Source organism: Acomys russatus, chromosome 10 (assembly GCF_903995435.1).
Source record: "Acomys russatus chromosome 10, mAcoRus1.1, whole genome shotgun sequence".
In the NCBI taxonomy this organism is placed as follows: Eukaryota; Metazoa; Chordata; class Mammalia; order Rodentia; family Muridae; genus Acomys; species Acomys russatus.
The window spans coordinates 53,295,247-53,320,240 of NC_067146.1; the positions used below are offsets into that span (position 1 = coordinate 53,295,247).

At 51.8% G+C, this 24,994-nt stretch overlaps 1 protein-coding gene across 14 annotated transcripts in view; it reads right to left on the bottom strand.

The window, feature by feature from the left end:
- Positions 1-24,994, bottom strand: part of Prkag2 (protein kinase AMP-activated non-catalytic subunit gamma 2) — a 338,192-nt gene that overhangs the window by 122,854 nt on the left and 190,344 nt on the right. Inside the window, exon 1 of one of the 14 annotated variants that reach the window (XM_051152193.1) lies at positions 23,082-23,351. The exons of 12 other annotated variants lie outside the window; for them this stretch is intronic. In XM_051152193.1, coding sequence (XP_051008150.1) covers positions 23,082-23,175 — 94 coding nt within the window. In that variant the 5' untranslated portion in view covers positions 23,176-23,351. Of the gene's footprint in view, positions 1-23,081; positions 23,352-24,994 lie in introns of those variants that run through there. One more of the 14 variants, XM_051152195.1, reaches the window with a different exon arrangement.

The following is a 24,994-nucleotide window of genomic DNA, read 5'->3' on the forward strand; positions in this document are numbered from 1 at the left end:
AGGCAGGCCGGTCAGGGATCAGAGCGGCGACACTGCGGGAAGGCCAAATCCCTAAGGTGGGCACGGTGGCTGGTGCCAGCGCGCTCAGAAGCTGGCTGTGTTATAGAGATCAGAAGGGCTGACAGCGCATGGGTGGATGCCCACTGGAAACTCCACTGAGGCCCCAGAAGACAGGCATGATGTGAGAAGAGTGTGTGACAAGGTACCTGAAACACTGTAAATGGAAGAAGAACGTAGGAAGGGACTAGGGACTTCTCTAAGGCCATTTGTGGCCACTTGGCTGAGCAGGACACACACCTAGGGCTGTCTGGCTCCAAATCTCAAACTGCTTCTCCCCTCCAGTTCTCCAGTGGCTGGTGGAAACGTGATAAACAACATTTTACTCTTACTGGGCTCTAATCAATAGATTCAGAGTTTTGGTTAACTGCTGGTGTCAGGGCTTCTGCCCTGGGCAAAACCTGCCCACTGAGACATTTACCTGCCTCTGAAACCTGAGCTGCTCTTACCACAGGCAAGAGTAGAAGAAATGGAGAGTGGCAGTGGCATGTGTGCCCATGTCCCCTGAGGAGTATGTCCCTAGGAATGCATTGGTTATGTTGGGTTCTGAGGTACTAAGAGAGCTGAGTAAAGGGCGGGGCTTGGCCGGTGGTTTCACGTAACCCTGGCATCACCTTTATTTAGAAGCAGTTTCCTCCATAGAGTTGGTCCTGCTTGGGCCCAGCTAAGAGGACCTCACCTATGCTAAGCCATTCCCCCTTTCACAGCTCATGTCCCAGGTGACACAGGTAGTGACTAGAGGCGAGTGAGACAGACACCATGCCTGAGCACATAAAAGTCACCTCTGGCCTCCAAACATGCACACATGCACACATGCAACTGCATACATGAGAACACTTGTCCTCTCCACCACCGCCGTCATACGCATGCCAAGCAAGTACAGGATGCCAAGTCATTAGCAGTGCAGGTAGCTTGTAAGTTCCACATTAAGTAGACCCTAATCTCCTTTGCTCCAAGTTCTGCAGTGACTGACAGAGAGAAGTTCAAGTGCCTGCACCCACAGCCCTAACAGACCTGACCCTCACATCTCAGCGCCATTCACTTCCTATCACATCTGCCCTCCCCAGGGCCCTGGGATCTCTTGTGGTTGACTGTGACAACTGTGCTTCCAGCTCAGGAGCTTCGCTCTGACTGTTCTTCATTCCCCAAATACCCCCACCCCTTCTCAAAGGTACATCGCTCACCCAAGTTCCAGTTCAGAGAGGCTGGCACCTACCTCTTCCCATGGAATCACCCAGCTTCATTTTCCTTTGTTCGACCATACATTAGAGGTCATATTCTAATACCTAACTTGCTCCTCCCACTAGCGAATAGGCTCCAGAAGGCCAGGAACTCTTACCTATAGAGCACTGGCCGTGTTATGTATAGGGTCTGGTCAGGCTAGAAGTTGAAGTACTGACAGTCCCGGGCACAGAGCACTGGCAGTCCTGGGTGCAGAGTATTGACAGTCCCACACACAGAGTACTGACATTCCTATACACAGAGCACTGACAATACCGGGCACAAAGTACCCCCCCTTTTGGGGTTACCTAGGTCTGGCAGAAGTCTCCAGACTTCCTGCTTCTGCCCCTGGGTGTGATGTGTCCTCCTCTCAGGTGACAAAAGAGCTGTGGTGATCCAGTGTCAGGGTGTGACTGCAGAGGCAGCTGAGTGTCAGGTGCCACCTGGGACTCCAGTGGCCTCTTCCAAAGCCAGTCTACACATGGGGTAACGTGACTAGGCTGTTTGGCACACTCCACTCTCCCTTGCCCTCCTGGCACCCCACTGCTGCCTGACACTCCCCAGCTCTGGGGGTAGACGGTACACAGCTCCCTCTTCTGGAGAGATGCCTGACCAAGTATCTGAAGTCCCCGTCTCTTGTCTCCTTCCTGGAAATGACTATTCTCAGACTCTAGGTAGCTGCCAGTGGTCACACAGGGACATCTCTGTAACAGATGCTCTGGCCTTCAGAGGGAAAAAGGTCCCCTTTTCCTGACAGGTGTCACAAAACAAAACTGCTCACGAACCAACACTTATGCAGGACCAGCAAGGGGCTGAGGGGGCAAGAAACACTGCCTGACCTAGGCATGGGCTCCTGGGCTCCAGTTAGGCTCCTGTTGTCAAGTAGGGAGCTAGACACAGGGTATGCTAATGAGCGTAAACCACACGTGCTCAGTCACCAGGAACAGTGGGAAAGCAGAAAAATCTCCTGCCTCCTTCTGCTGTGTTCTTCCCATGTGGTCTGAGGCTTTGTATAGATGACAGTTACATATGGCTCCAGGCTTCAGGATGCCTGGATATATATATAATAACTCACTCCCCATACTGGCACCCCACATCCACCAGAAGGTGACTGTGTGCAGGACAGGGCAGGGCAACACCTGGGTGTGTGAGGTTCTCTCAGCTCCAACTACCAGCAGAGGGTTCCTAGCCTCTTCGACTTCAATTTGGAAGCTTGTAGGCAAAAGAGCATGTAGGACACAGAGGAGGAAGATGAAAGGGAAAATTCCAGAAGGGCAGGGGCCAGTGAAAGGAAACTCGGAGCCTGACTTCTTAGGTCACGGATATGCTGCTCTGCAAACCCACAGCCCTTCATGGCCTTGTGGACACCCTTATCTGCTGCTGTCATCTCCCTGGCCCTCCAGCCAGACCCTGCTCCTTAAATTCTGGGGTTGGAAGTGTTTCCCTGACCTGCAATCATTGTGAGTCCACAGTTTTGTAATGATTGAGTTCTTTCATTTTTGGTAAAAATAACCTAAGCACATAGAGGAAACTGGAGCCGGGTGTAGTGGCGCATGCCTGTTATCCCAGCACTCAGGGAGGCAGTGGCAGGCGGATCTCTATGAGTTCAAGGCCAGCTTGGTCTACAAAGGGAGTCCAAGACAGCCAAGAAACACAGAGAAACCCTGTCTTGGGATGGGGGGGCGGAAGCAAGAAAACTGGAACACCTAAGTTTCCCTTCCCCCAAACTCAACATCTCTCCACTCATGAAGACAGTGCTTAGGTTCACCCACTGTGACACCTGCATTGTAGGAAAGGCAAACTCCTCAGGCCGGGGCTATAGCTCAGTGCTACAGTGCTTGCTTATTAGCATGTATGAGACTTAGGTATAAAACAAAATAATAAAATAAATAAATGAAAAAAGAAAGAAAGTAACTGCAGGCCCCCACACTTTGAGCACAACAAAAAGATCACAACTTAGGTGTCAAGTCTGAGAATCCACCCCTCTCAATGTTCAAGGGTTCTGAGACATCAAAGAGCGGCATCCTTGTGGGGGTTAGAGATGTCTGGGTGTGCTCCTGCCTCCGCCCTTTCCCACCTGGGTGACTGAGCCGGTTTCTGAATTCTCAGTAATTGTTTCCATCGAAGGGTGACTATTTCAGTGTTGCTGAGAGGAATGAGGAAGATGACGTCAGATCAAGGCTCCTTCAGCATCTGAGGTCATTGCTCACTTATGCATGGCTAACAGTGTCTGGCAAGGGCCCCAGAGGAGCGCTTCAGCTCAGCCTGCCATCCAGCCATCCCTCGGCAGAGTCCCTCCAGAGCTTCTCATGAGCATCAGTCACCATCAGAGAAGAAAAGATTCTCGGGCCAAATGACTAAGAAAGAAAACACCAAGGCAACTTTCACAAGCAGACTATTCCTCAAGGGTGGACAGTGTCAACTGCTACTCTCTTGAAAACAAACCTTGAAAACTGTAGGCTGGTGGGCTGGAGTGGTTAAGGTCTCCAGAGTGAGTTCCAGGACAGTCAAGGCTACACAGAGAAACCCTGTCTCCAAAAACAAAAAAACAAAGCAAAGCAAAACAAAACTAGTATGTGCTGTTCTTGCAGAGGGACCAAGTTTGGTTGCCAGCACCTACATTAGATGGTTCACAGCTGCCTGTAACCCTCTCGCTCTCTTTTTTTTTTCTTAAAAAAAAAAAAAAAAAAGTTAGGGTTTCTCTGTGTAACAGAGCCCTGACTGTCTTGGAACTCACTCTGTAGACCAGGCTGGCCTGGAACTCACAGAAATCCGCTTGCCCCTCCCTTCCCAAGTGTTGGGGATTATAGGCATGCACCACCATGCCTGGCTGCCTGTGACCCTCTTACAGACTCTGAGGACACCTGCACTCACATGCACAGACACACACAATTAAAAATAAAACAATATAAGTAAAGGGTAAGACTAAATGACAAGGAAGGATGGGATGTAGGCGAAAGAACGCATTTGTCATTAAAGAGGATATACAAGGAAGTATTTTTCTAGTTCTAACTCTGCTGTTTTCTTTGTTTTTAATGGTGGATAAGTACATAAAAATGTAATTGTTAGTGAAAGCGTAAAACCCTAAGTGAGGGCACACAGCTTTAGAACGACCATTCTTGAATTTCTAAATATTCTTTATTTCCTGTGTCTAGGTGTTGTGCCTGCATGTATGTACATGGACCATGTGCACGCATGGGTTTGGAGGACAGAAAAGGGAAAGAGGAAGGGAGAGAGCAAGTAGGCACTGCCATCATAAAAATGTCATACAGGTGATATTCCTATCTGATGGCCTTCAAGGGCTCCCTGAGGGGGTGGCGCACACCTGTGATCTCAAACAGCCAAAAACCAAACCAACCAATATAATCAAACCCACCAAAACAACCAAAACAAAGGAGCAGTGGCCTTCATAGATACTGTGATATGTCTTCTGTTTTGTTTCAAAATGGCTCCTGGGGGCTGGCGAGGTGGCTTGGAGGGTAGAAGTGCTGGCAGCGCCAGCCTAAGGATCAGAGTCCAATCTCTTGATTCCACAGTGACGGAGAGAACTCACTCCCACGGGCTGGCCTCCACACACACCCTGTGGCATGCTTCTCCCCTAACCCTTGCTCCCGTTCCCCATAATAAAAATGATCCCCAGGCAGGGAAGGGAGTGTGTGGGGAGAAAGTATGTTTGCTCAGTGGCTGGCTAGTTGCCCAGTTGGCCAGTAGATAGTATGCTTCCTCACGCTCCTTCTCTCTTACATTCCTTTGGCTTTCTAGAAATACATCTGCAGAGAATTTCAACATTAGGCTCACCTCAGTGTGCTTAGCTGGGGGCAGATGAGCCTGGGGGGGAGGGACACTGAGTCACCACCACTCAGGTTACTGTGTGCCATAACAAGTCAGCTAGGAGTTTGGCAAGTGAGTGTGTTGTGGGGACATTTTGTCTTTCTACACCCCTTTGTCACCCCAGGGGCCGGGCAGGGTTCATGTGTGGACTACCAACCCAAGTGAGCCCATGGTGGAGTAAGACCGGACCTCAGGTCTCTGCAGCTCCCAGGCTCCAACAAGCTATGCCTGCTACTGGGGTTTTCAACTCAGAGTTCAACCCAGTCATCTCACACACACACACAGGTGCTCAAAGATCAAGGAACGAGGGGACCCATTGTTTCCTCATCGTGTGGGTGTGTGTGGAAACTGAGGCTTAGACACAATCAGGTAATAATGTGGCTTCACATAAAGTCATTTTGCAAAGCCTCGGTGTCATAAAATTATACTGGCTAGTGGTCTGAATTCCTCTAAGAACAGTTTCTAGGAGAAACAGCCCTGGAGAGAACATGCAGTGCCAAGCTGAGTCACAGGCTTAAGAGTTTAGAGCAGGCTCACCCAGGGGCCACTGACCTTTTAGGGAAGCAGGGGTGGCAGAAGGGGAGGGTAGCAGCGACCTCCCTGGAAGAGCCTGCTGTAGTAAGAGCTGGGAAGAGGCTGCCCTTGCAAAGTTAATTTCTGAAAACAGAGGCTGCTCTGAGCTACCGTGAGCATTCCCATGAGATGATAACTCAGCAGCTTAAGAACTGGGGGGCTTCCTAAATCCCACTTAGGGTGACCAACATAGGTCACCTCAAGGAGGCTAGGATAACACTCTACTCCAACCTCTTGGAAAATATAGGAGGAGGAGAGAGATGCATGACAGTCAAGGCACAAAATCTGAGTTCCAACTGCATATCATGGGAAGGGTGACCCAGCCACACACCTCTCCGAGATGGCTGGCACCAGTCACTACCTATTGATGGGTAAAGGGATCCTAATGTTCTCGTGTGCCCACACCCGAGTGGGTACCATCTGGGATGAGAGCCAGACCTGGCAGAGATGCACCCTTGATGTGCCCAAAGTGCTGGGAGTGGTAGGGTTTTGAGTACAGGAAGCTGGTGACCCACCGTGGCTTGGCTGATTTGCTAAGGAAGTGTCCTCAAGGTGGGGCGGGTCTTTGGGCTGGCCTTACCCTTGCTTGGGCTCGTTCTCAGACTCACTCCCTGTACTGAACAGCTACTTGTCATTCTTCTTGTCTATTCAACATTGTATGTACATTTGTGGGGGGTGTATATGTGTTTGCATGTGTGCCTGTGCATTTGGAGGTCAGAGGTCAACACTGCCTTTATTACACTCCACCTTGTTTCTGAGGTAGTGTCTCTCACAGACCCTGGGACTCACTGGCACTGAGCTTTGGGATGGCTGGGGGGGGGGGCAGCCCACCTCCATTCATCATGCTGGGATTACAGAGGGAACCACCATGTGGGTGCTGGGGATCCAGACTTTAGCGACAGAGCCATCTCCCTTGTCCCAGCCTTGTTTTATATCTACCAAATGCTGAGACTCTGGGTGGGAAAAGAGGGCTCTGCTGTGAGGGTTCCTCAGCCACAGTGAGACCTTAGGCCTGACTGATGGATGTCCTCTGCTGCATGGCTGCAGGCGCCCAGTCGGACCACCTGGTTTCCTGAGAAGAGGGGCTGTCTGCACAGAACACACAGACAGGGCAGCTAGTGTTGCAAAGCCATCCACGCAAGGTCAGGTCTGGTGAGGGTCCTTGTGCTGGGTGGCAGATGGCTGCCTTCTTGCTGTGTTCTCAGATGGTGAGGTACAAGCTCTCTCTTTCTCTCTGTCCTATCAGATCAGCGTTTCATCTGCCTCATCTCATGTGTCTGTAATTACTGCTGTCACGCTGCAGGTCTAAGACACATGGTGCACCCCATAGCTTAGCAGAGGGCTGCCATGTGCCCCAGGGCTCAGCACTGGCAGTGAGGTTTCTGCTGTCTCCACTTCAGAGGCCACCTTGGGGACTTCCCTGGAACTCTTTGTATCCTGGGCACTGTGTAAGCCACTTGGTACCCTTATTTACATTTTTTGGGGGTACACTAGTTACAGTGAGTTTCAGGGCTGGGGCCAAGGCTCAGCACAGAGTTGCATGGGACCCCCATCCTGTGGAATCTAAAGCTGACCGTGCAGGGCCTTCTCTTTCTGGAGGGAGGACCCGTATACTCTTACTCACACAGGTCACACCATATGCTTGTGCTCATGAAGATCCTGGGCAGACAGACAGCCCTGTGGGAGGTAGAGGGGGTGGGGGAACATGCTGGCTCAGGCATTCTAATGGCGCTGTGTGATGGGAGGAGCATTAATGGTAAGCAGTAAGGGGCGGTGGTCCTGCCTGCCTGCCTGCCCTTCTTACTTGGCATGTGGAGCCCCAGCTCCCTTTCTGGGGAGGGAGGGATGGCAAGAAGGAAGGTGAAGGCCATGTTCTATTCACTTCTCCATGATGCTAACCCTGAGCCTTCCTCTGCACACAGATAAGGTCTCGGGATGCCGGCGTAGATGCTGTGTGTGAGGGCTGGCCTTGAACCTGCCCTCCTCCTGTCTGTGCCTACTGCGGGCTGAGGTTACAGGCCCCACGCCTACTCTCCAACAATCCCAGTGTGAGGAATCCTACGGGGCATCCCCAGGCTGCCGCTTTGTCCCTGCTGTCCTACAGGAGCCCCTGGGCTCAGTTGCTGTGCTCCCAGATCCCAGCTCTGGCCTTTCTCTGCAGTTGGCCCTAAATGTGAGGAGGTCACACTTCCAGATTAACTCCTAGCACCTGAAGACTGGCCAAAGTCCCCAGCCTCTCCCCCAGGCTCCTCTGAGATGACAAGAGCTCAGGGAACATGCCCCATGGCTATAACTTGACATTATCAAAATGAAATTGCATTCACTCTTTGATCCAATGATTTTATACACATGAACTTGTTCCACAGGTGAAGCTGCATATGTGATAGATGCTGTGACTTGACTTAGCCACAGCCTCATGCTGCTCAGGCTTATCGTGCACAGCTGGGCTCCAGTGCTTCTCCTACCTCACCTTCCTGAGTAGCAATGGCTACAAGCCCCGCCCCACCCCACCCTGCCCTGCCCCACCCTGCCCTGCCCCACCTCACCCCACCCCATCCCGCCTTGTCACAACAGTTCTTAAATAAATAGCAAAGGGCTGAGAAGTGGTCCATCTACAGATCTGCACGGATCAAAACCTAACACAACAATAAATGAAATAAGCAAAGCTTGAAGAATAAGAAGGAGGAAGCCTTATGCTTAGGTCTGGCACTGTGACTAACACAAAGAGACCGTCAGAACCAGTCTTCTGCAAAGGCCATGGCCACTTATCATAGAAAATACTTCTTCATAAAATTTAATAAAATTAAAAAAAAAAACATAAGAAGAAGAAAAAAATACTTCTTCAAGGAGAGCTGCCTAGCAGCCACCTGTTCAAAGTCACACTGACCCCACCCCTGTTATGGTACCTAAGGGCAAGGTTACTGTTTCAAAATAACCGATGCTCAGTGGGGTGGCTCCGCAGGTAAAAGTACTTGCTGCAAAGCCTATGTGAGTTCAATCCCTGGGACCCGCATAGTGGGAGAGAGCCAACTCCTTTAAGTTGTCCTCTGATCACCAAGCACGCAGTTACACATTCTCCCAAGCACAAACACACACATAAATAATGTAAAACAAAAATAAAACCAAAACAAACAGCCCAAACAAAAGAGAGCAAAAACCCCAAAATGAAGGGCTATCTTCTTCATTCTGCCTTTAAAACATCCCCTTGTCCCAACCCCCTTAAATCCAGATTACTAGGGAATGCATTTCCCACTGCATGGCGAGGTAAGTCTCAAACCCCAGACGATGGGCTGTGTCCATTAACAATACGAAGCAGTTGCTGGCTTCCAGGTTCTCCCTGCAACCCTTGGTCTCTACCAGATCCAGAGCCCTCCTGGATGGCATACCCTGCCCCCTACCAGCCTAGACACTGGGTTGGGCTTCCCGCTCCACAGCAGCAGGGCTGCCTCTCTTGGTCAGAGGCTGCTCTCCCTTCTCCCTTCGCCACTCTCCTCATGTGGCTCTTCACTCTGGACTCCCCCAGATGTCCCTGCCTGCCTCTGACGACGTACTTCCTTTTATCTACAATAAACTTCCTCCTCCGACATACCCAGAGGTGGCCAATGGCTTTCTTTTTTATTTCTTTTCTTGCTCAGGGTGGAGCTCTGCTCTTTAGAGATGGATGCGTTCATTTTCAGAGCATCTTCTGTTGTGTAGGCAGCCATGGTTGAAGGGTAGGCACCAGGCAGAACAAAACGTATGGTGTGCTACCATTTACACCAAACAATTACAATAAGCTCCTGAGTGCCTGGAGTGTCTTCGAGGGGCTGTGGAGTGACAGGGGACTGGGTTCTAGAAGGGAAGAATGTGCTAGGTGCATGCCATGTTAGGCTTTGCACAGGTGAGTGCATGTGTGGCTGCGTAGACACGTGTGTGGATGCGGGTGCTTGTGTGCACATGTGGCCTCACGGGCCTCCCACCTTGCCTTTTGAGATGAGGTCTCCCACTGGTTGGGAGCTCACTGGTTAAGGCAGGCTATCTGGCCAGCAAGCCCTGAGATGTGCCGTGTCCACCTCCCCAGCGCAGACATGACATCACATATGGATATTTTATATGGCTTTTGAGCCCTGCACTAGGCTGGCGTGATTGTGGAGCGAGAACTCCTCTGACGGAGCCTTTGCTCCAGCCTGCAGGGCTCACTTTTACCATACGCTTTCTGTCCTTTTTGAGTATTTCAATATTACCATGTAATTCCTGTTTAACTACACACACTTAGACACACCCCGAACACTTAGTGTGGGGCTGAACTTCACCTTCTCTGAACAGACGTAACTATCACTTACAAGCAGTCGGCATGACGGAACTCTACCTACTTCAGCCCATGGTGGACGATGGGGACAACCAACATAGGGCTTTAGCTAGAGCCCTCTTGGGGGCAAAGCTAAGGACTACTTCCCATGTGGAGCCGGAGAGCTGAAAGACCTGCTGGTGAAAGGACTGTTTGAAACTTCCTCTTCTGTCCACACCACTAGCCCCACAGCCTGCCAAGTTCTTCCTGCCCAGTCTGAAGGGCACGCTGCCCTTGGTTTGCTTTCCTCCACTAGGAGGGCAGGGGCTGGGGTGAACACCTGCTCAGTGTGCCTGTGGCCCTGGGGTCAACCTGCGGTATCCAGATACCGCCACCAACCTCCATTCCAGAAGGATCTGCACTAGCCACCCTTCCCTTCTCCGTCTTCCCTCACCGTGGAAAGCAGGGTTTTGCTCCAATAAAGACAGGATTGACCGCTCTGGGTGGGGTGGGTAGAATCATAGCTATTCTGAAATGCCAGCCCAGTCAGCACAGTGGGGACAGCCAGTGGGCTTGGCCCCTCAAGAGGTTCTGTGGGTCTGAGGAGTGCGGAAGCTGTGCTGTGGCCTCCTGCCATCATCAGACAGCTCAGCACCAGCAGACCACGGCTGTCACTGGCACTTTCTTATTTGGGGTGTGCTGCTAACACGTCCCCAGACTGATTAGATAGACGGCAGCCAGCGTCTGATTAAATGGCATTCTTTTGGGGCCTGTCCGCTCTCCAGCTGGCTCTGAAAGCCTCCATCTATGGCACTGTGCCCTTCCCCCTTCACTAAGGGCGCTGGGGGCACTCTCTGTCCACATGTTGGTAACTTTCCCCCAATGCACAGTCACCCTGATAAAGGCTGGAGGGTCCTGTGGAGGGATCGCGGGGAGAAAGCTTTGCACAGTGGTGTATTGGGGTTCTTCGGGGGAGACCCAGCTGTTCTTTTGCTTGAGGGTTCTGACTGGAAATGGATTGAACAGCTAAACTTTAACTCTTCTCCCCACCCCTGCATGTGTGTGCTGATAATGGTCATGCACACACATGCCTGTGAAGGCCAGAGGTCAACTTGGGTTGTGCTTCTCAGGAGCTGTCCATCTTATTTTTCCAGACAGCATTGGTCTGGAGCGTGCTGTCTTGGCTCGACTGGTCTGGCCAGTAAGCCCTAAGGATTCTCCTGTCTCTGCCTTCACACAAGTGTGTACCACCGTGCACACTCAGCTTTTTATGTTGGGGCTGAGGATTGAACTCTGGTCCTTAGGCTTGCATAATAAGCACCCTACTGAGCTGTCTCCCTAGCTGGACTCTGCTTTTATGATTTGAGTTGTATTTGCTCACCTGAACTTGAACTCTGACCTTTGAGACTAACACAGATCAAGTTTGACCTTAGATGGTTCCTGTTTGTTTCACTTGGGGAGACCACAGGACGCACTTCCTAGCACTGCAGACTGTCTCAGGGCTGCTCTGATGGCTGCTTTGACTCAGCTGTCCCTAACAGTCTCCATGAGCCAGCTGCCTAGAACCTGTGTTCTGGGAAGCCTGCGTGTGCGCGTGGTGATCTGGGCTGGTCCTTGCCCAGTGGTGCCTGTGAGTTTCACAGCCTCCCTCCTGGGAACTCTCCTGGGCTCCTCTTCTCTCAGGACCATCTCCATGATGTCCCCTGTACTGTGACCCTGCATCAGCCTGGTTCTCTGACTCACACTTAGGTGCTGGCGTCTCAGGAAGGCCTTCTCGAAGGACAGGGACAGGAGGTATGGACTGCAAGGCAGTGCAGCATGGGCATATGCTTTAAACACCTGATTGCAGGAGTGTTATGGGTCCCAGAGTTGCCCCAGGACTTTCGGCTGGGCGGTCTGAGGTCAGGTGCTTCAGCTCTCACTGGATGATGGTTCCAGGCTGTGCTGTCTCTGGATGGATGGAGTGCAGCACCTCTGGCCTCGATCCACCAGGGGGCGCTCAGTGGGTCCCTGTGGGGATATGGGTGCCAACCAGTAGCAGGAAGTGAGATGGCTGCTCTGTGCCCAGTCCGAGGCTGAGAGGAAAAGGACAACTGCTGACTCACTGTCACTTGTGGAGCGAGGCTGATGTTTCCAGCAGGCATGACAATAAATAGGACACATAGGACACAACTCAGACGACACCCTGTGACACATGATTGGATGTGCAAAAGGGTCTCTGAATGGTGGAATGTTATTCAGCCTTTCAGGGACATACGGAAGGTACAACAGCATGGCGGAACCTGTCAAAGCCAGGGGAGGGACCTACCACACCACAAGGAGACCTGACACACCATAGCCCACAAGAACATAAAGGCGTTGAACAAAAAAGGATGGAAAGAAAAACACTGCTCAGTTTTACTCTGCAAGGTCATAGAACCAGTGGACCAGGGAATGGCAGAGATTGGAGAGAGCACTGTGTGATGGAGGCAGCTGAGGAAGACGAATTTTGAGAGTAGAGGAGGGAGTGGGGAAGGGTGGGGGGGTGACATAATGCCAATGTGCTTAGTACAGGCAAGCCGCACACTTCCAGATAATAAAAATGTTTTCTTTTTTCCTCTTTTTGGTCTGTGGCTCACAAAAAAGAAGCTAGGGGAGAAGGGACCAAAGGAGGAGGGAGAGGGGAGGAAGGAAGAAAGAGGAGGAGGGAAGAGAAGAGTGAGAAAGAAGATGAAGGAGGGGAAAAGAGGAGAGAGGAGGATAAAGCTCGAGGATAGGAGAGGAAGGAAAAGAGGAGGAAAAGGAAGAAGAGGAGGACGGAGAAGAGGCGCGGGGTAGGGGAAGAGGCAAGAAAGGAGAAAAGAGGAGGAGGAGGAAGGAGAGGAAGAAGGGGAAGGAAGAAGATATGGGGATAGTGTGGGGGGGCAGCAGGGAGAAGAGGAGGGTGTCTCCCTAATGGTTCCTGACCCCCAGCGGCCCTGGCTGTCCCTGGCTTATGGGTAGAAGGCCGCTTCTATCATCCAAGTCATCACATTCTAGGCATAGCTCTCATGCTCATGAATGGCCAGGGGCTCAGAGACGCCCCACTCACCACGTCGTCCATCACCTTAAAAACCCACCCCAAGAACAAGGCCGGCCATGGTGCACTCAGTGTGCGCACACAGGCATACAGGGGCGCACAGACTCAGAGGCAGTCCACTGCGGGAGGCAGTCAGCCTCATTCTCAGCTACGACAGCCGTGATTGAGACCCAGCAGGGACAGGTCCCACTTCTGTCCTGCACAGCCCCTTTCCAGAACAGTTTTCAAGCATTCTGAAAGGTTTTTGAACTATTATGATTTGGGCAATGTGATCAAATCCACTGAGAATCACTGTATGTGCTGTTGCAGGGAAGGGCTGGCCCTAGAGCGGTAAGTTCTGTGTTCCCACAGGACCTCAGAGAATAAGGTAGCACCCCCTCTCTTCAGCAGACCGAAGGCCCTTGCGATATCTGAAGGTTCTCCTTCCTTAGGCTCACTTCCAGGGAAGGCTGTGTCCCATAATACTCCCAAGTCTTCCAGTGTCCCACAGGTCACGACTAAGAGCTCGCCTGTTGTCCTGCAAATTGCATCCCTGTCCTCGAAAAATACTTACAACCCACAGAAAAATGAAGACTGAAAAACTGAGCAACCCAGGTGTGGGGAGCCCACCTGAAACTCCAGCACTCAGGAGACAGATGCGAGGTTAAGGCCAGCCTATGGCATACAAGGAGACTGTCTAGAAAACAAAGCAATGCTCCTCGCCCCCCGCCCCCCCAAAACAGAACAAAAGGCTGCAGACAGCCTACCTCGGAAAAATTGTGCTTTACCATTAAATGCTTTGGTCCAGCTGAGGCTTGGCACATGAGGAAGGGCCAAAGCCACAGTGGCTCTGAGGACACTGCAGGTTTGTCCCCTCCCGCCTGGTCTTTGTACTCTCAGGTGGGTGCATACAGAGACCTCAGCAGATGCATCACTGCCTCTCCAAGTCAATCTGGATGCGGAGGGTCCTGCCCCACTCTCATTCTCGTTCACTTTTCTATATCAGGGATGAGATGGTCTATTTTTAGTATGTGGCTGGTATAAGTCAGGGGTTGCTATAGAGACGGTGAGTGGTTACAAACCCAGTGCTGCTTGGGTTCCCAGGCACAGAGAAATCCCAACACAGAGTCCAGACAGGAATGTAGCCTTGGAGGATGGAGCGGCCCTGTCCATGGGCGTTCCCCACCGCTGTCTTCATGAATTGCCATGGGCAGGCTGAGCCTGAGTTTTGCTAGTAGGAAGTGAATACAGACTGTGGACCGAGAGAAAAACTGGAGAGGTGCCTGGGAATGGACGGCAAAACTCAATCACAGGTGAGGAGAGATTGTTACATTTGTGCAGACCTTGGCCAACAGGCAGAGGGGGCTGATGTGCACGGCTGGGAAGCCCAGGGTAGCCAGCAGGGCACCTGCATAGCGCCAGCCAGTGGGGAACTGGATGTGTTGAGACAATGCATTGTTTGTTGAATAAGGTAAGGATCTGCTGTAGCCCAGGCTATGCTCTAACTCACTACGTAGCCAAGGGTGACCTTGAACTCCTGATCTTCCTGCTTCTGCCTCTCAAGTGCTGGGACCACAGGCATGAGCGACCCCAATTCTACAGTGCTGGGAGGAATCCAAGGCTCTGTGCATGCTTTTTATCCACCTACTGGGCTACATCCCCAGCCTCCGCTGCCTACCTTCTAAGGCTGCCTCTGAGTGTACCTCCTACCAGGGGTCCCGGCCTAAGCCCAGCAAACAGACAAATGGCAGGATGAATATGCGAATGAACCTGGAAACGGCTTTTGCTCATCTATGAAGGATGGGCGTGTCATCTGTGCTCCAGGCAGACTGTGGCCTGCCTGATGACAGGAAGCCAAGCTCCAGGAGACACCAGCGCACACTCACAAGGTATATGGGAAAGAAGCCAGGGAAATTACTGTCTAGCTTTCCAGGCGGGGGACCGGGTGTGTTTTGTGATGACTTTGGGGTTGTAAGGCCAGTGGAGGAGGAGACCGCGTCCACTGGAAAGACAGCATATTACAGTGCCCAGGAGGAGGGGTGCGTCACAGCCACGGAGGGCAGGGATATGAAAGGGAGTATGAGCCCTGGTCAGGAAGCAGAGGGGAAAGGTGAGAGTAGGCAGAGCCTTGGCTCTTGTTTCCAAGGAGAGGAAAGGTAAAGCAGGTCGAGGAGACAAAGACTGGCTTCTGTGGATGTCTGTCTGTCTGTCTGTCCCTGCTCTCTGGAGACTGGAGCTCCATGGAGGAGGAGTACAGAGCCAGGGCTCCAATTGGCTACTGTGTATATAGAAGGGTGGGCTTCTGGCAATCCTCGGTGAGAACTGGGAACTCTTGGAGGCGGGCAGGGTCCTTCTCTGGTCAGAGAGGCCCATATGCAAGACCATCAAAAGGGTGAGGACTGGCTCCATCCCCCGCATCACAGAAAAATAACAAAATATCCAAAATTATCTTCAGTATAAGCTGCAACACCCGTTGTTCTCTCTTGTCTTTACCTTTAATTTCCAAATATTTTCACCCCACGGTAAACGAAGGTTCATTCCTGAGAATGCCAATGGGAGGGCAACTGACTTTGCCTGCAGGATGGGAGACTCTAGAGGAAGGATGTGAGGTCCCCGAGTCTGGGTTCTTCAGGGCCGTGCACCACACACACACAGCCCCGGCTGCTCTGCTTCTCTCAGGGCCTCACACATGCAGCCCCGGGTGCTCTGTATCCCTGGGTGTTTCTCAGCCAGGACGAAGCTGATTTACTTTCTCTAAATGTCACCATCTGCTCACCCTGAAAATCAAGGTCAGGGCTGCCTCTTGCTGGTGGAATTCTCAGGTCCTCCTCACTGAACTGGGCCACAGAGCATCCTGTCTGAGTGTGTGAGATGAGGGTCACTTCCTCCCATCCAGCCTGAGGAGGAGCACTTTCTCCGCTGATCAAGTCTACATTCTAAAAGGGCTCCACCCTGTGCTGGCCAGTGCCCAAATGATTTATCTATCTATCTATCTATCTATCTATCTATCTATCTATCTATCTATCTACCTACCTATCTACCTATATATCTATCTCTCATCTATGTATCTATCATCTACTTATTAGTGTACACAATGAAATACTGGGCAACAGACATGCATCTGGGGAGCATATACTTGTCTGTATTATTCTGAGGCTTCTGAGAATTTCCTCAAAGGCCCATGATGGACTGCCCCATCACAGAGATTGCTGCCGCAGGCCTCTCTCATGGTACCAAGCAGGAAGAAGAGCACTCCCCTCCAGACCATGGGAGTGGCAACTCTGAATTCCACAGTCAATGGCTGTTGCTGGCAGGACTCCCAGCTAACCGGAAGTTCCTGGGAAGAAGTGTGGATTCACGGTCTCTAAAGAGCCAGCCTTTGTGTTAGGACCTTCTAGATGGGCTGCCATGTGCCGAGTGGGGGCGTCACAGCCCTATGGATCAAGAGACCAAGGTTTGCTGCATGTGGTGGCAAGCACCTGTGATCTGAGCCCATCTGAGACAGGAGGGAACTGGATAATGAGACTCTATGCAAAACCAAGCGGTGAAAAGCCAAGGCTGTCCTGGTGGGCTTTGGCTATTAGCCTCTGCTCTGTGACTGCTGGGTAAGAGCCTACAATGTACGCTGGGCTGTTGGGCCACTCACCCCTCCCAACCTCGAGGCTAGGAAAGAGTGGCACCACTCAAGACTGCATCTAAGTGCCGGGGGAGAGATTCCCCACTGCTCTGTATCCCATCTCCTGGACAGTCCAGCCACCTTTTCTTTTGGGATTGCACAAGCTCCAGCCATCTCTTTAGGGACCCATATCTTTGTGAGTAACCTGGGTCTGCGTTCTAAAGCATGATGTCTGATGTTTGTACTCAGAGTAAACTCTTTTCTTATTTCATAATCGTTATTTGCTTTTTCACACTGGCAGAAAAGAACTAGATGTTATATGATTTCCAGGAAGGCTGACTTATGCTAAGCCTTGTTAAGCGTTTTCTTTCACTTAGGAAATCAACTGTCGTTGGTTTGTGTTATCTCTTCCTGTTCATAGTGGGGCCCTTCAAGCACCTCGGGCCCCAACTCACCAAAGCTCCCCTGTGAACTCACCTGGGGCCATTCACCTGCTTCCTGCTACAGCAGGACTCCCAGCTCTGGGCCTGAGCCCGAGCCCATCACCTCAGGACTTAATCTGAGGGCTACAGTCCCCATTCCCCGTGGGAAGCCGCCTCCAAACTGAGCCATCTGTGACAGGATCTTTAGGGAGGCGATGCTTCCCTGTGGCTAGGACAACACCCAACCCTTGCCGAAGAAGTTTAGAGAAAAGCAGCAGTGCCCACAGAGGCTTGAGGCCAAGGATACAGGGTGGTGCGAGAGCTCAGCCATGCCTCTGAGAACACTCAGTGTTGACTTGTTCTTTAGAATGTTCGGGAACTCACATGTTTTTTCTCTCTCCTCAGTTCCTGGAGCAGAGGGATGGGTTCTGCTGGCTCCCAGCAGGACCTGAGATTTTGCGTTTTTCCAAGGCACCAGAAGCTGGGTGATCATCTTGGATGTATGGCTCTCTGTTGGCCAGGCTTATCTCACAGGTTGTGATGACAGGATCAGGGATGGACTGCGGCCCTGAACTCATGCCTTTTCCTAAATCGCCTCCCCCAACCCATTCCTCGACTGCCCCACGCCCCACCCCCCAGCGCTATAAGTGTCTTGCAGTGTTTCTGGGCACCTGTGATGGGAGCAGGAAAGGGAAAGGTCAATTGGGCATTGTCACCTTCACCTCCGTTCCTTGGCCTCGCAGCCATCACTGTCCTGAGCTGCTATGCCTGAACTGCCTGAGGGAAGGTGCCACAGCTCCTCTGCTCCTTGCCCCTGCCTAGCGACTTGGCTGGAGTTGGCTGTCCGAGTGGCCTGTGTCTGCAGGGAAATGGCCGGTGGCACGCTTCCAGACTCAGGCCAGAGTGAGGTGGACAGGAGCTGGGCCTCGTGCCGCTGGGCTCATAACCTAAGCGGCCAGTGGCTGACTCCTGGTCCCAGACACCACTCTGTTGGCCACCGGAGTGTTACTGTCCTCCCAGGAGACAGGGATCATCCTAACAGAATGGTTCACTATGTCCAGAGTCTTCTATGTAGCCCAGAAAGAATGGACACCAGGCCTGGGCAAAAAGTAGGCTCACAGGGGTATGCAGAGGAAGGAAGGGTGGAAGCTCAGTTCAGCCCTCTCCCCACTGTAGGTTTAGCCACGGTTCCTTCAGTCAGTACTGAAGCCCTCTTCTCCAGACCCTCGGAGCTTCCCTCACACTCGTACAGAGTCCTGCCCTCAACCATTAAGATGGTGTTAAGCGCTCAATTATGCTTCCTTCTGACCCGCTACACCAGCCTGCAGGTGGTCCCAGGAACACCGAGTCTTACTTCTCCACTGGCCTGGATCTTTCCACCTGGCGCAAGGTTTTGACCACAGGTTGCCTCCCCCTTATGGTGGCTCCCGGGGTGCCTATTCTTCACCCTCTCTTTAGATGTCATGGCTACCCTCCCTATCCTACAGCAAAATCCCATCCATCTGTCAAAACAAGTCTGTCACAAAGGGACGCGTGCCGCACGGTTCCACTTTTGTGTGTGGTGAGGGAGGCCAGGGGCCGAGGTTGGCTGTCTTCCTCTGTCTGAACCTGGAGCTCATGGATTTGGCTAGATTCCACGCCTAGGATCTGCCTGTCCTCTGCCCTGCCACACCCCAGGGTTGGGGTTACAGATGTGCACCACCCCTGGCTTTTACACGGGAGCTGGGGATCTGAACACAGGACTTCATGCTTGACTGCAGGCACTGTATCTGCTGATCAGCCTTTCCCATGATTCCATTGTCATAAGGAGTTCAGAGATGTCTAATTAAAAGAGACAGGAAGTAGAGTGAGGGTGGCCAGGGATTGGAGTGTGGGAGGAGTTTAATGGGTGCAGAATTCTGGTGGATGATGGATGCCCTGGGATGGACAAGGGGGCTGCTGCAGAGCAGTGTGAGCATCCTCTGTGCGTCCGAGTCACAGGCTGCCGTGTGGTGGAGACAGCAAATGCTGTGCTATGTATATTCTGCCATCATTAAACAAAGCTCTTCACTGGTTGTCTACTCTCATGGGGCTCTAAGCCCTACACAGGACTGACTGGCTTGCTTCTGCATCCTCAGAGCTGCAAGGGGTCCGGCAGAGTGGATCCAGTGGAACTGGCAGGATATGGGGAATGGCTGGGCCTGGAAGTGGGTACCACTGTACATTCTCCTGTGTACAAAATACTGAAAACTCCCACTATGAAAAGTTAAAAACTGCATTGGGGTACTTACATAAAATTCACTTCAGGCCATTAGAAGACAGGGCCGGCAGGTGGCCGGGGTCGGGGTGGGGGCTAGAAAGGCCGAGTGAGGCCCATGATGGGAGAGTGTGTCATGGAGAAAAGGACAGAACATCAGACCTTGCCTCTCAGCCCTGGCCTCTGAGGTAGAGCTTTTGATGTTCTCCTAGAGCCATACGCAGTCAAGGTCTGTGGCACATGAGTGGGACCAGACAGCTGTGCCAGCAGGGCTTGCTGGTGTAGAGGAGAGCACCTGACAGAGAAGAGACTGGTGCTTCTCACCAAGCCATGGCATGATCCTGCTGAGCTGGGCTGGGGCGGAGCCATGGGTAGTCACAGACTGGGTCTCAGGCCCATCAGGTTTTACTTAATTCTGCCCATAACAGCAGGGGGTGGAAACAGGGATGTGTCACTTGTTCCTTATCTGATTAGTACTGTGCTGTCCTGATCTCCCTATACATTACTGCTGTTATCACCACAGGCTCTTTGTTGACATATCAGGAGCTCTCTCTACTGAAGAGACTTTCTGTCTGGCATGCATAGCACGGAACTCCATGGGAAAGTCTTGCCTTTGTGCAGCTGTGGCCACAGTCCATGTTCAGTTTCATGGTGGGCCCAGCACCTTGTGACTCAGAACTGTCCAAGAGGATTCCATGACTGGCCCAGCTGCTCAGCTTTCCAGTGACAGCCTCGTACTTCCTGATGAGAGACCACCCACCGCCCAATGTCATCACCTCGGTGACAGTGGCAGACTTGAGCCCTCTGCTCATCCTATTTAGTTGTTCTGGGAAGCCACACAGCTCTCAGGACAGCTGTGTGGAGGCATGTGGCTGTGCACGTGTGCATAGATGCACATGTGAGTGTGGAGGATGTCTGTAAGTTCATGGGCATATGGATTTGCATACATGTTTATGTGTGCATGTTCATGTGTATGAGACAAAAGCATGCCACTTGACTGAAGAGTAGGGAAGACATTGGATGAAATGAAGTGGATCTTGTCCCTCACAGGGAGTAGCTCTGCGTGTTGGGATTAGAGAGACAATAGTCTCTTTAGAACATGTGTGCTGGGTACTTTTATGTTAACTTGACACAAGCTAAAGTCATCAGAGATGGGGGAAACTCAATTAGGAAAATGCCTCCATTAGATTAGACTGTAGGGTTGGGCAGTGAAGGTGCACACCTTTGATCCCAGCAATTGGGAGGGAGAAGCAGGTGGATCTTTATGAGTTGGAGACCAGCCTGATCTACAGAGTGAGTTGCAGGACAAGCTACACAGAGAAACCCTGCCTCAACGAACAAACAAAACAAAACGTCAGGCTGTAGACAAGCAGAAGTGATTGTCTGGGGAAGGGCCAGCTCATTGTGGGCTGTTCCAGCCCTGGGCTAATGGTCAGGAGTTCAATAAGAGAACAGGCTGAGCACGCCATGGGGAGCAAGGCAGTAAGCAGCATCCTCCACAGCCTCTGTTTCAGCTCCTGTCTTCAGGTTCCTCCCCTGGATGAACAGCCATATGGACGTGTAAGCCAAATAAACCCTTTCCTTCCCAACTTGCTTTTTGGTCATTCTGTTTCATCACAGCAATAGAGACCCTGCCTAAGACAACAGCCCAGCTGCAGAGCAGAGCAAAAAGGGCAGCAGAGGCAGGTGCTTTCTATGGGGACCCAGGGAATAAGCAACAGGCAGGCACCTCCAACTCCCACGGAAGAAAAGGCTTGTGTGGAATTCCCCATGGAGGAAAGGACACAGAGCCAAGCCCCAAAGTGGTACTTCCTAGACAGCCAGAGCAACCTCCTTGGAAAGGGGTGTCTGAGGCTATCGTTTTTTCAACAGAGAAGGGGCAGGGCTGAAGACCACAGTTTGAACTGTGGAGGGACATGTTTCCCCAGAGACCAGGAAGTCCTGGGTGGAGACCTGGATGGTCTTGTGGAGTGGGCTGAGTTAGCCAAGCTGAGTGAGGAGGAAGCTTCCTCTATAGTTCATGCTTTTCTTTTCACTCAGTGGGTCCAGGCCTGGTATGGTGGAGCAGCTACCCAGCCCTTAGTTCAGTCTGATGCTAACTAAGGAAAAACCTAGAGTCCAGAGCCCTGGCACCTGACCCCACATCAGCCTGAGCAGATGGGCAGCACTGAGCTGCACAGGGCCCCACGCTCGGAGAGCCCCTGCGTCCCCGACCTGAGGGGAGAGCTGGCCTTTGCATGAAAGCTCTTAGGATACTTGGTGGAGATGAAAGTATTATTTCTGATCTCAGCAGTTTAGAAGATGGGATGACAGCCAGCTCTCACACACCAGGGCAGAAACCACTGTCTGCCACACACCAGGCGTTTAATAACAGGTCTGTTTGCCTGTCCCCATTAGCAAAACTAGACTTTTAGTTCAATAATAGGGTCAGATATAATTCTGTAGTAAATGAGTATTTACTTGTTATCTAAAATGAGTCTTGTTTTTAGACAAATCACTGACTCTCTGGTCCAGACAGTCTTCTCCCCACCTCAGCTGTGTCAAACACCCCATTCCTCCGTAGATTCTCCCCAGCACTAAATGGGAGTTTGTTCTTTGGTTCGTTTTCCAGATTTTTTTTCTTTCATCAGCCTGGAAACTCCTTGACTCCAGGAGTCCCCCGTCATCTCCACAGTGGCCCTCCTCAGGAGCCCCCATCATCTCCATGGTGGCTCTCTTCAGGAGCCCCCATCTTCATGGTGGCCCGCCTCAGATCACCGAGGCTCTCCAGAGCATTGATGCATCAGAAGAAGCAAGAGGAACTATTAGCCTGTGACAAACTTCTACCACTTGAAATGTCACATTCTACTTTTTTTCCCCCCGAGACAGGGTCTCATGTAGCCCAGGCTGGCCTTGAACTTGATATGTGACCAAGGATGACACTGAACTTTTGATCCTCCTACCTTCAGTTGCCAAGTGCTGGGATTACAGCTGTGCGTCACCATGCCCGGTTTTAATCAGTGCTGGGGATCGAACCCACGGCTTCATATAGGCCAGGCAAGCACTCTAGCAATTGAGTCGAACCTTTAGCTCCAGCCTCAGGTTCTTAAAGCATGACAGTTGCCACCCAGGGTTGAGTGGTCACACATCATCTGGGTCCCTATGAAGTACGGAAACCTGAACTCCACCTATGTAGCTCTATATGAACCGAACATACCAGCCTTGCGCAGCAGCAGGTCCCTGAACCAAACCCCAGCTATGTGGCCAACTCTCCCAGCTATGCTGATCTCAGCCTCCTGACAATGGATCCCAAAAGCAGTTTCTCCCCAAGGGACACAAAACAGGCAGAGGTATCCCGGCCCCCACTCACCTCCCCCCATCCCTCCCCACAACTATCCTTCAATCCTTCAGATCTCTTGCCAGAGACCAAGGAGGTGGAGTCCCTCTCTCTTAACAGATGGGGTTCTATCCACACACATTTCATTTGCAACAACACAGGCTCACAGTTTCGACTCATCCTTGCTTTTCTTTTAAGCCACTGTTTTTTCCTAAACCAGTAACAATCCCTACTGATCCCCAAAGCACACGGAGCCTGGTGGGCTGGAGAAAGAAAATAACTTTAGGAAGAGTGACAATGCTGGCTGGGCAGTTCCTAGGAACAGCACTGCCTTTAGTTAGCAGTCACCCTCTCACCTTAGTCACTGCCTCATGGGTATGCCCGGAGCAAGGAGCAGCAGCTGACCACAGTCACACATGTGTACATCAGCACATGCGTATGCATGCACATGCATGTACACACGCACCAGAGGATTAGTAGAGACATAGAAAGGACAGGATCCTACCAAAGAGGCCATGGGGTTCCGACTGGCGCCGCTGTGTGCTTCGGTTTTGGTCCTTGGGTTTCTTGTTGCCCCTCAGACTTCCGAAGCGCTTCATGAGTCACTGTGGCCACAGACGCGGTAACAGGTGAACATAGCAGGACATGAAGAACCCGCCTGAGCCTCAGCTGAGGAAGGGGGCTCACCAGAAGGGCAGCATCAGCTGGCAGGTGCGGGATACCTGGGAGCCACAGCTTACCGCTGTGAGAGGCAGTCAAGCTCAGACACAGCCTGTGGGCCGAGTGTTCTCACTGGAGTCTCTGGGATAGTATGAGATGAGGGTTGCACCTCAGGACCAGCCTCGCAGCCACAGGTAATCACTGCAGTTTCCACTCAGGTCCCTCAGACTCCCAAGCAGAGCCGTCCTGACCAGCAGCACCTCTCCTCTCCCAGCAGTGTCAGTCTTGCCTGTCCTTAAGTAGGCAAGAAGCCACCGCAGGCATGAACAGAACCTTGCAGGGGATCTGTTTGTGTAGTTAAGGTCACCGGCTCACTGACAAGCTCCAGGTTATTTATTCTCTTTAAACTTAAAGCAGGAGGGGAGCCCAAGTCGGCAGAGCCGGCACTAGCCTGCTAGTCATGTGCAGATCTGCGTGATGTCTCTTTAAGAAGACTGTAAAAGGAAACCACCCTGTACAGACAATTCTTGGCACCAATTGGCCAGAGCGCATTCCCATTATGACATGACATCACACAACTATTTTGATGCATGTGCTTGTGGGTTCTGAGAGCTAGAAGGCTCCAGAGGCTGTCCCGAGGAGAGGCCCCGAGAGCTAGACGCTGCTGAAGCCTTCTCTGGCCCTCACTCCTCTAGGGAACACAGATCTCCTTCGAGGAGACACAGGGCTGCCCTAGGACTCAGCAGAAGACCTCAGGCAAGCAGGGAGCCCTACTCAGCCAAGAACTCACAGCAGAACTCAGAATTTGGAGGGGATCTCATTCAACTCCTCTTATTGCAGATGTGGAGACCGAGGGTCAGGATGGGGCTGTGGCTCACCCAAGCTCCTGAAGGCATGAGGCCTTTAGTTCATACATGTGTTGTAAGTAAGAAGGTTCAAATGCCAGAGAGGGGATCAAATTTGTTTTGTTTTGTTTTCTGATAGTTTCTACTGTGGAAAAGTTACTTGCTCTGTTACTAGGCAGCCTCGTGGTCCTGAGGAAGTCCCTTCCCATCTGTGGGGCCCAGTTTTTACCTTCGTTAGCCAGGATGAGAGCAGGCTGACAGGACTTCAACTCTAACAGTATGGAGTAGAGAGATGGGTCAGTGGTTCAGAGCATGCACTTTGTACTGTTCTGCCAGAGATTCTGAGTTCAGTTCCCTGCACATGCCATGGCAGGCGGATCACAGTCACCACTTACCCTTCCAGCTCCAGGGGAATCAGCTGCCCACTTCTGGCCTTTATAGGTACTTGCCCTCACAGGCACAAACCCACACTCAGGGGCACGTAAATATAATTAAAAAACAAAACAAAGAAACAAAAAACAAATTCTAGTAATGTGAACTAATGGCAGTGGTATCTGTGTGGCTTCTTCCCCAATTAATCAGCTACCTGAGGGTTTAGCTAACTGGCCCCCTGCGGAAGATGATTAGCTTGGGTCTTCTCAGCTCCCTGTTTAAATGGTCTCGCCTTCAAAAAACTGTACGGAGAGTATAGAGGGGGACGGGGGGTGGGGGGCACTCAACCTGCAAGGAGGACCCAAAGCCACAGAAGCCATGGCATGTTCAAGTCACTCTCTCTGACAGAGGTCAGCTCACTGTGCAGCCCCATGAGGAAACGATGGACTCCTAACCAGAGCAACAGGCTGTAGAAGAAGCTTGAGGGAGCTCGTTAAGAGGGCCTCTTCCGAGATGAGGGAGGCCCAGGAGGCCACATAGG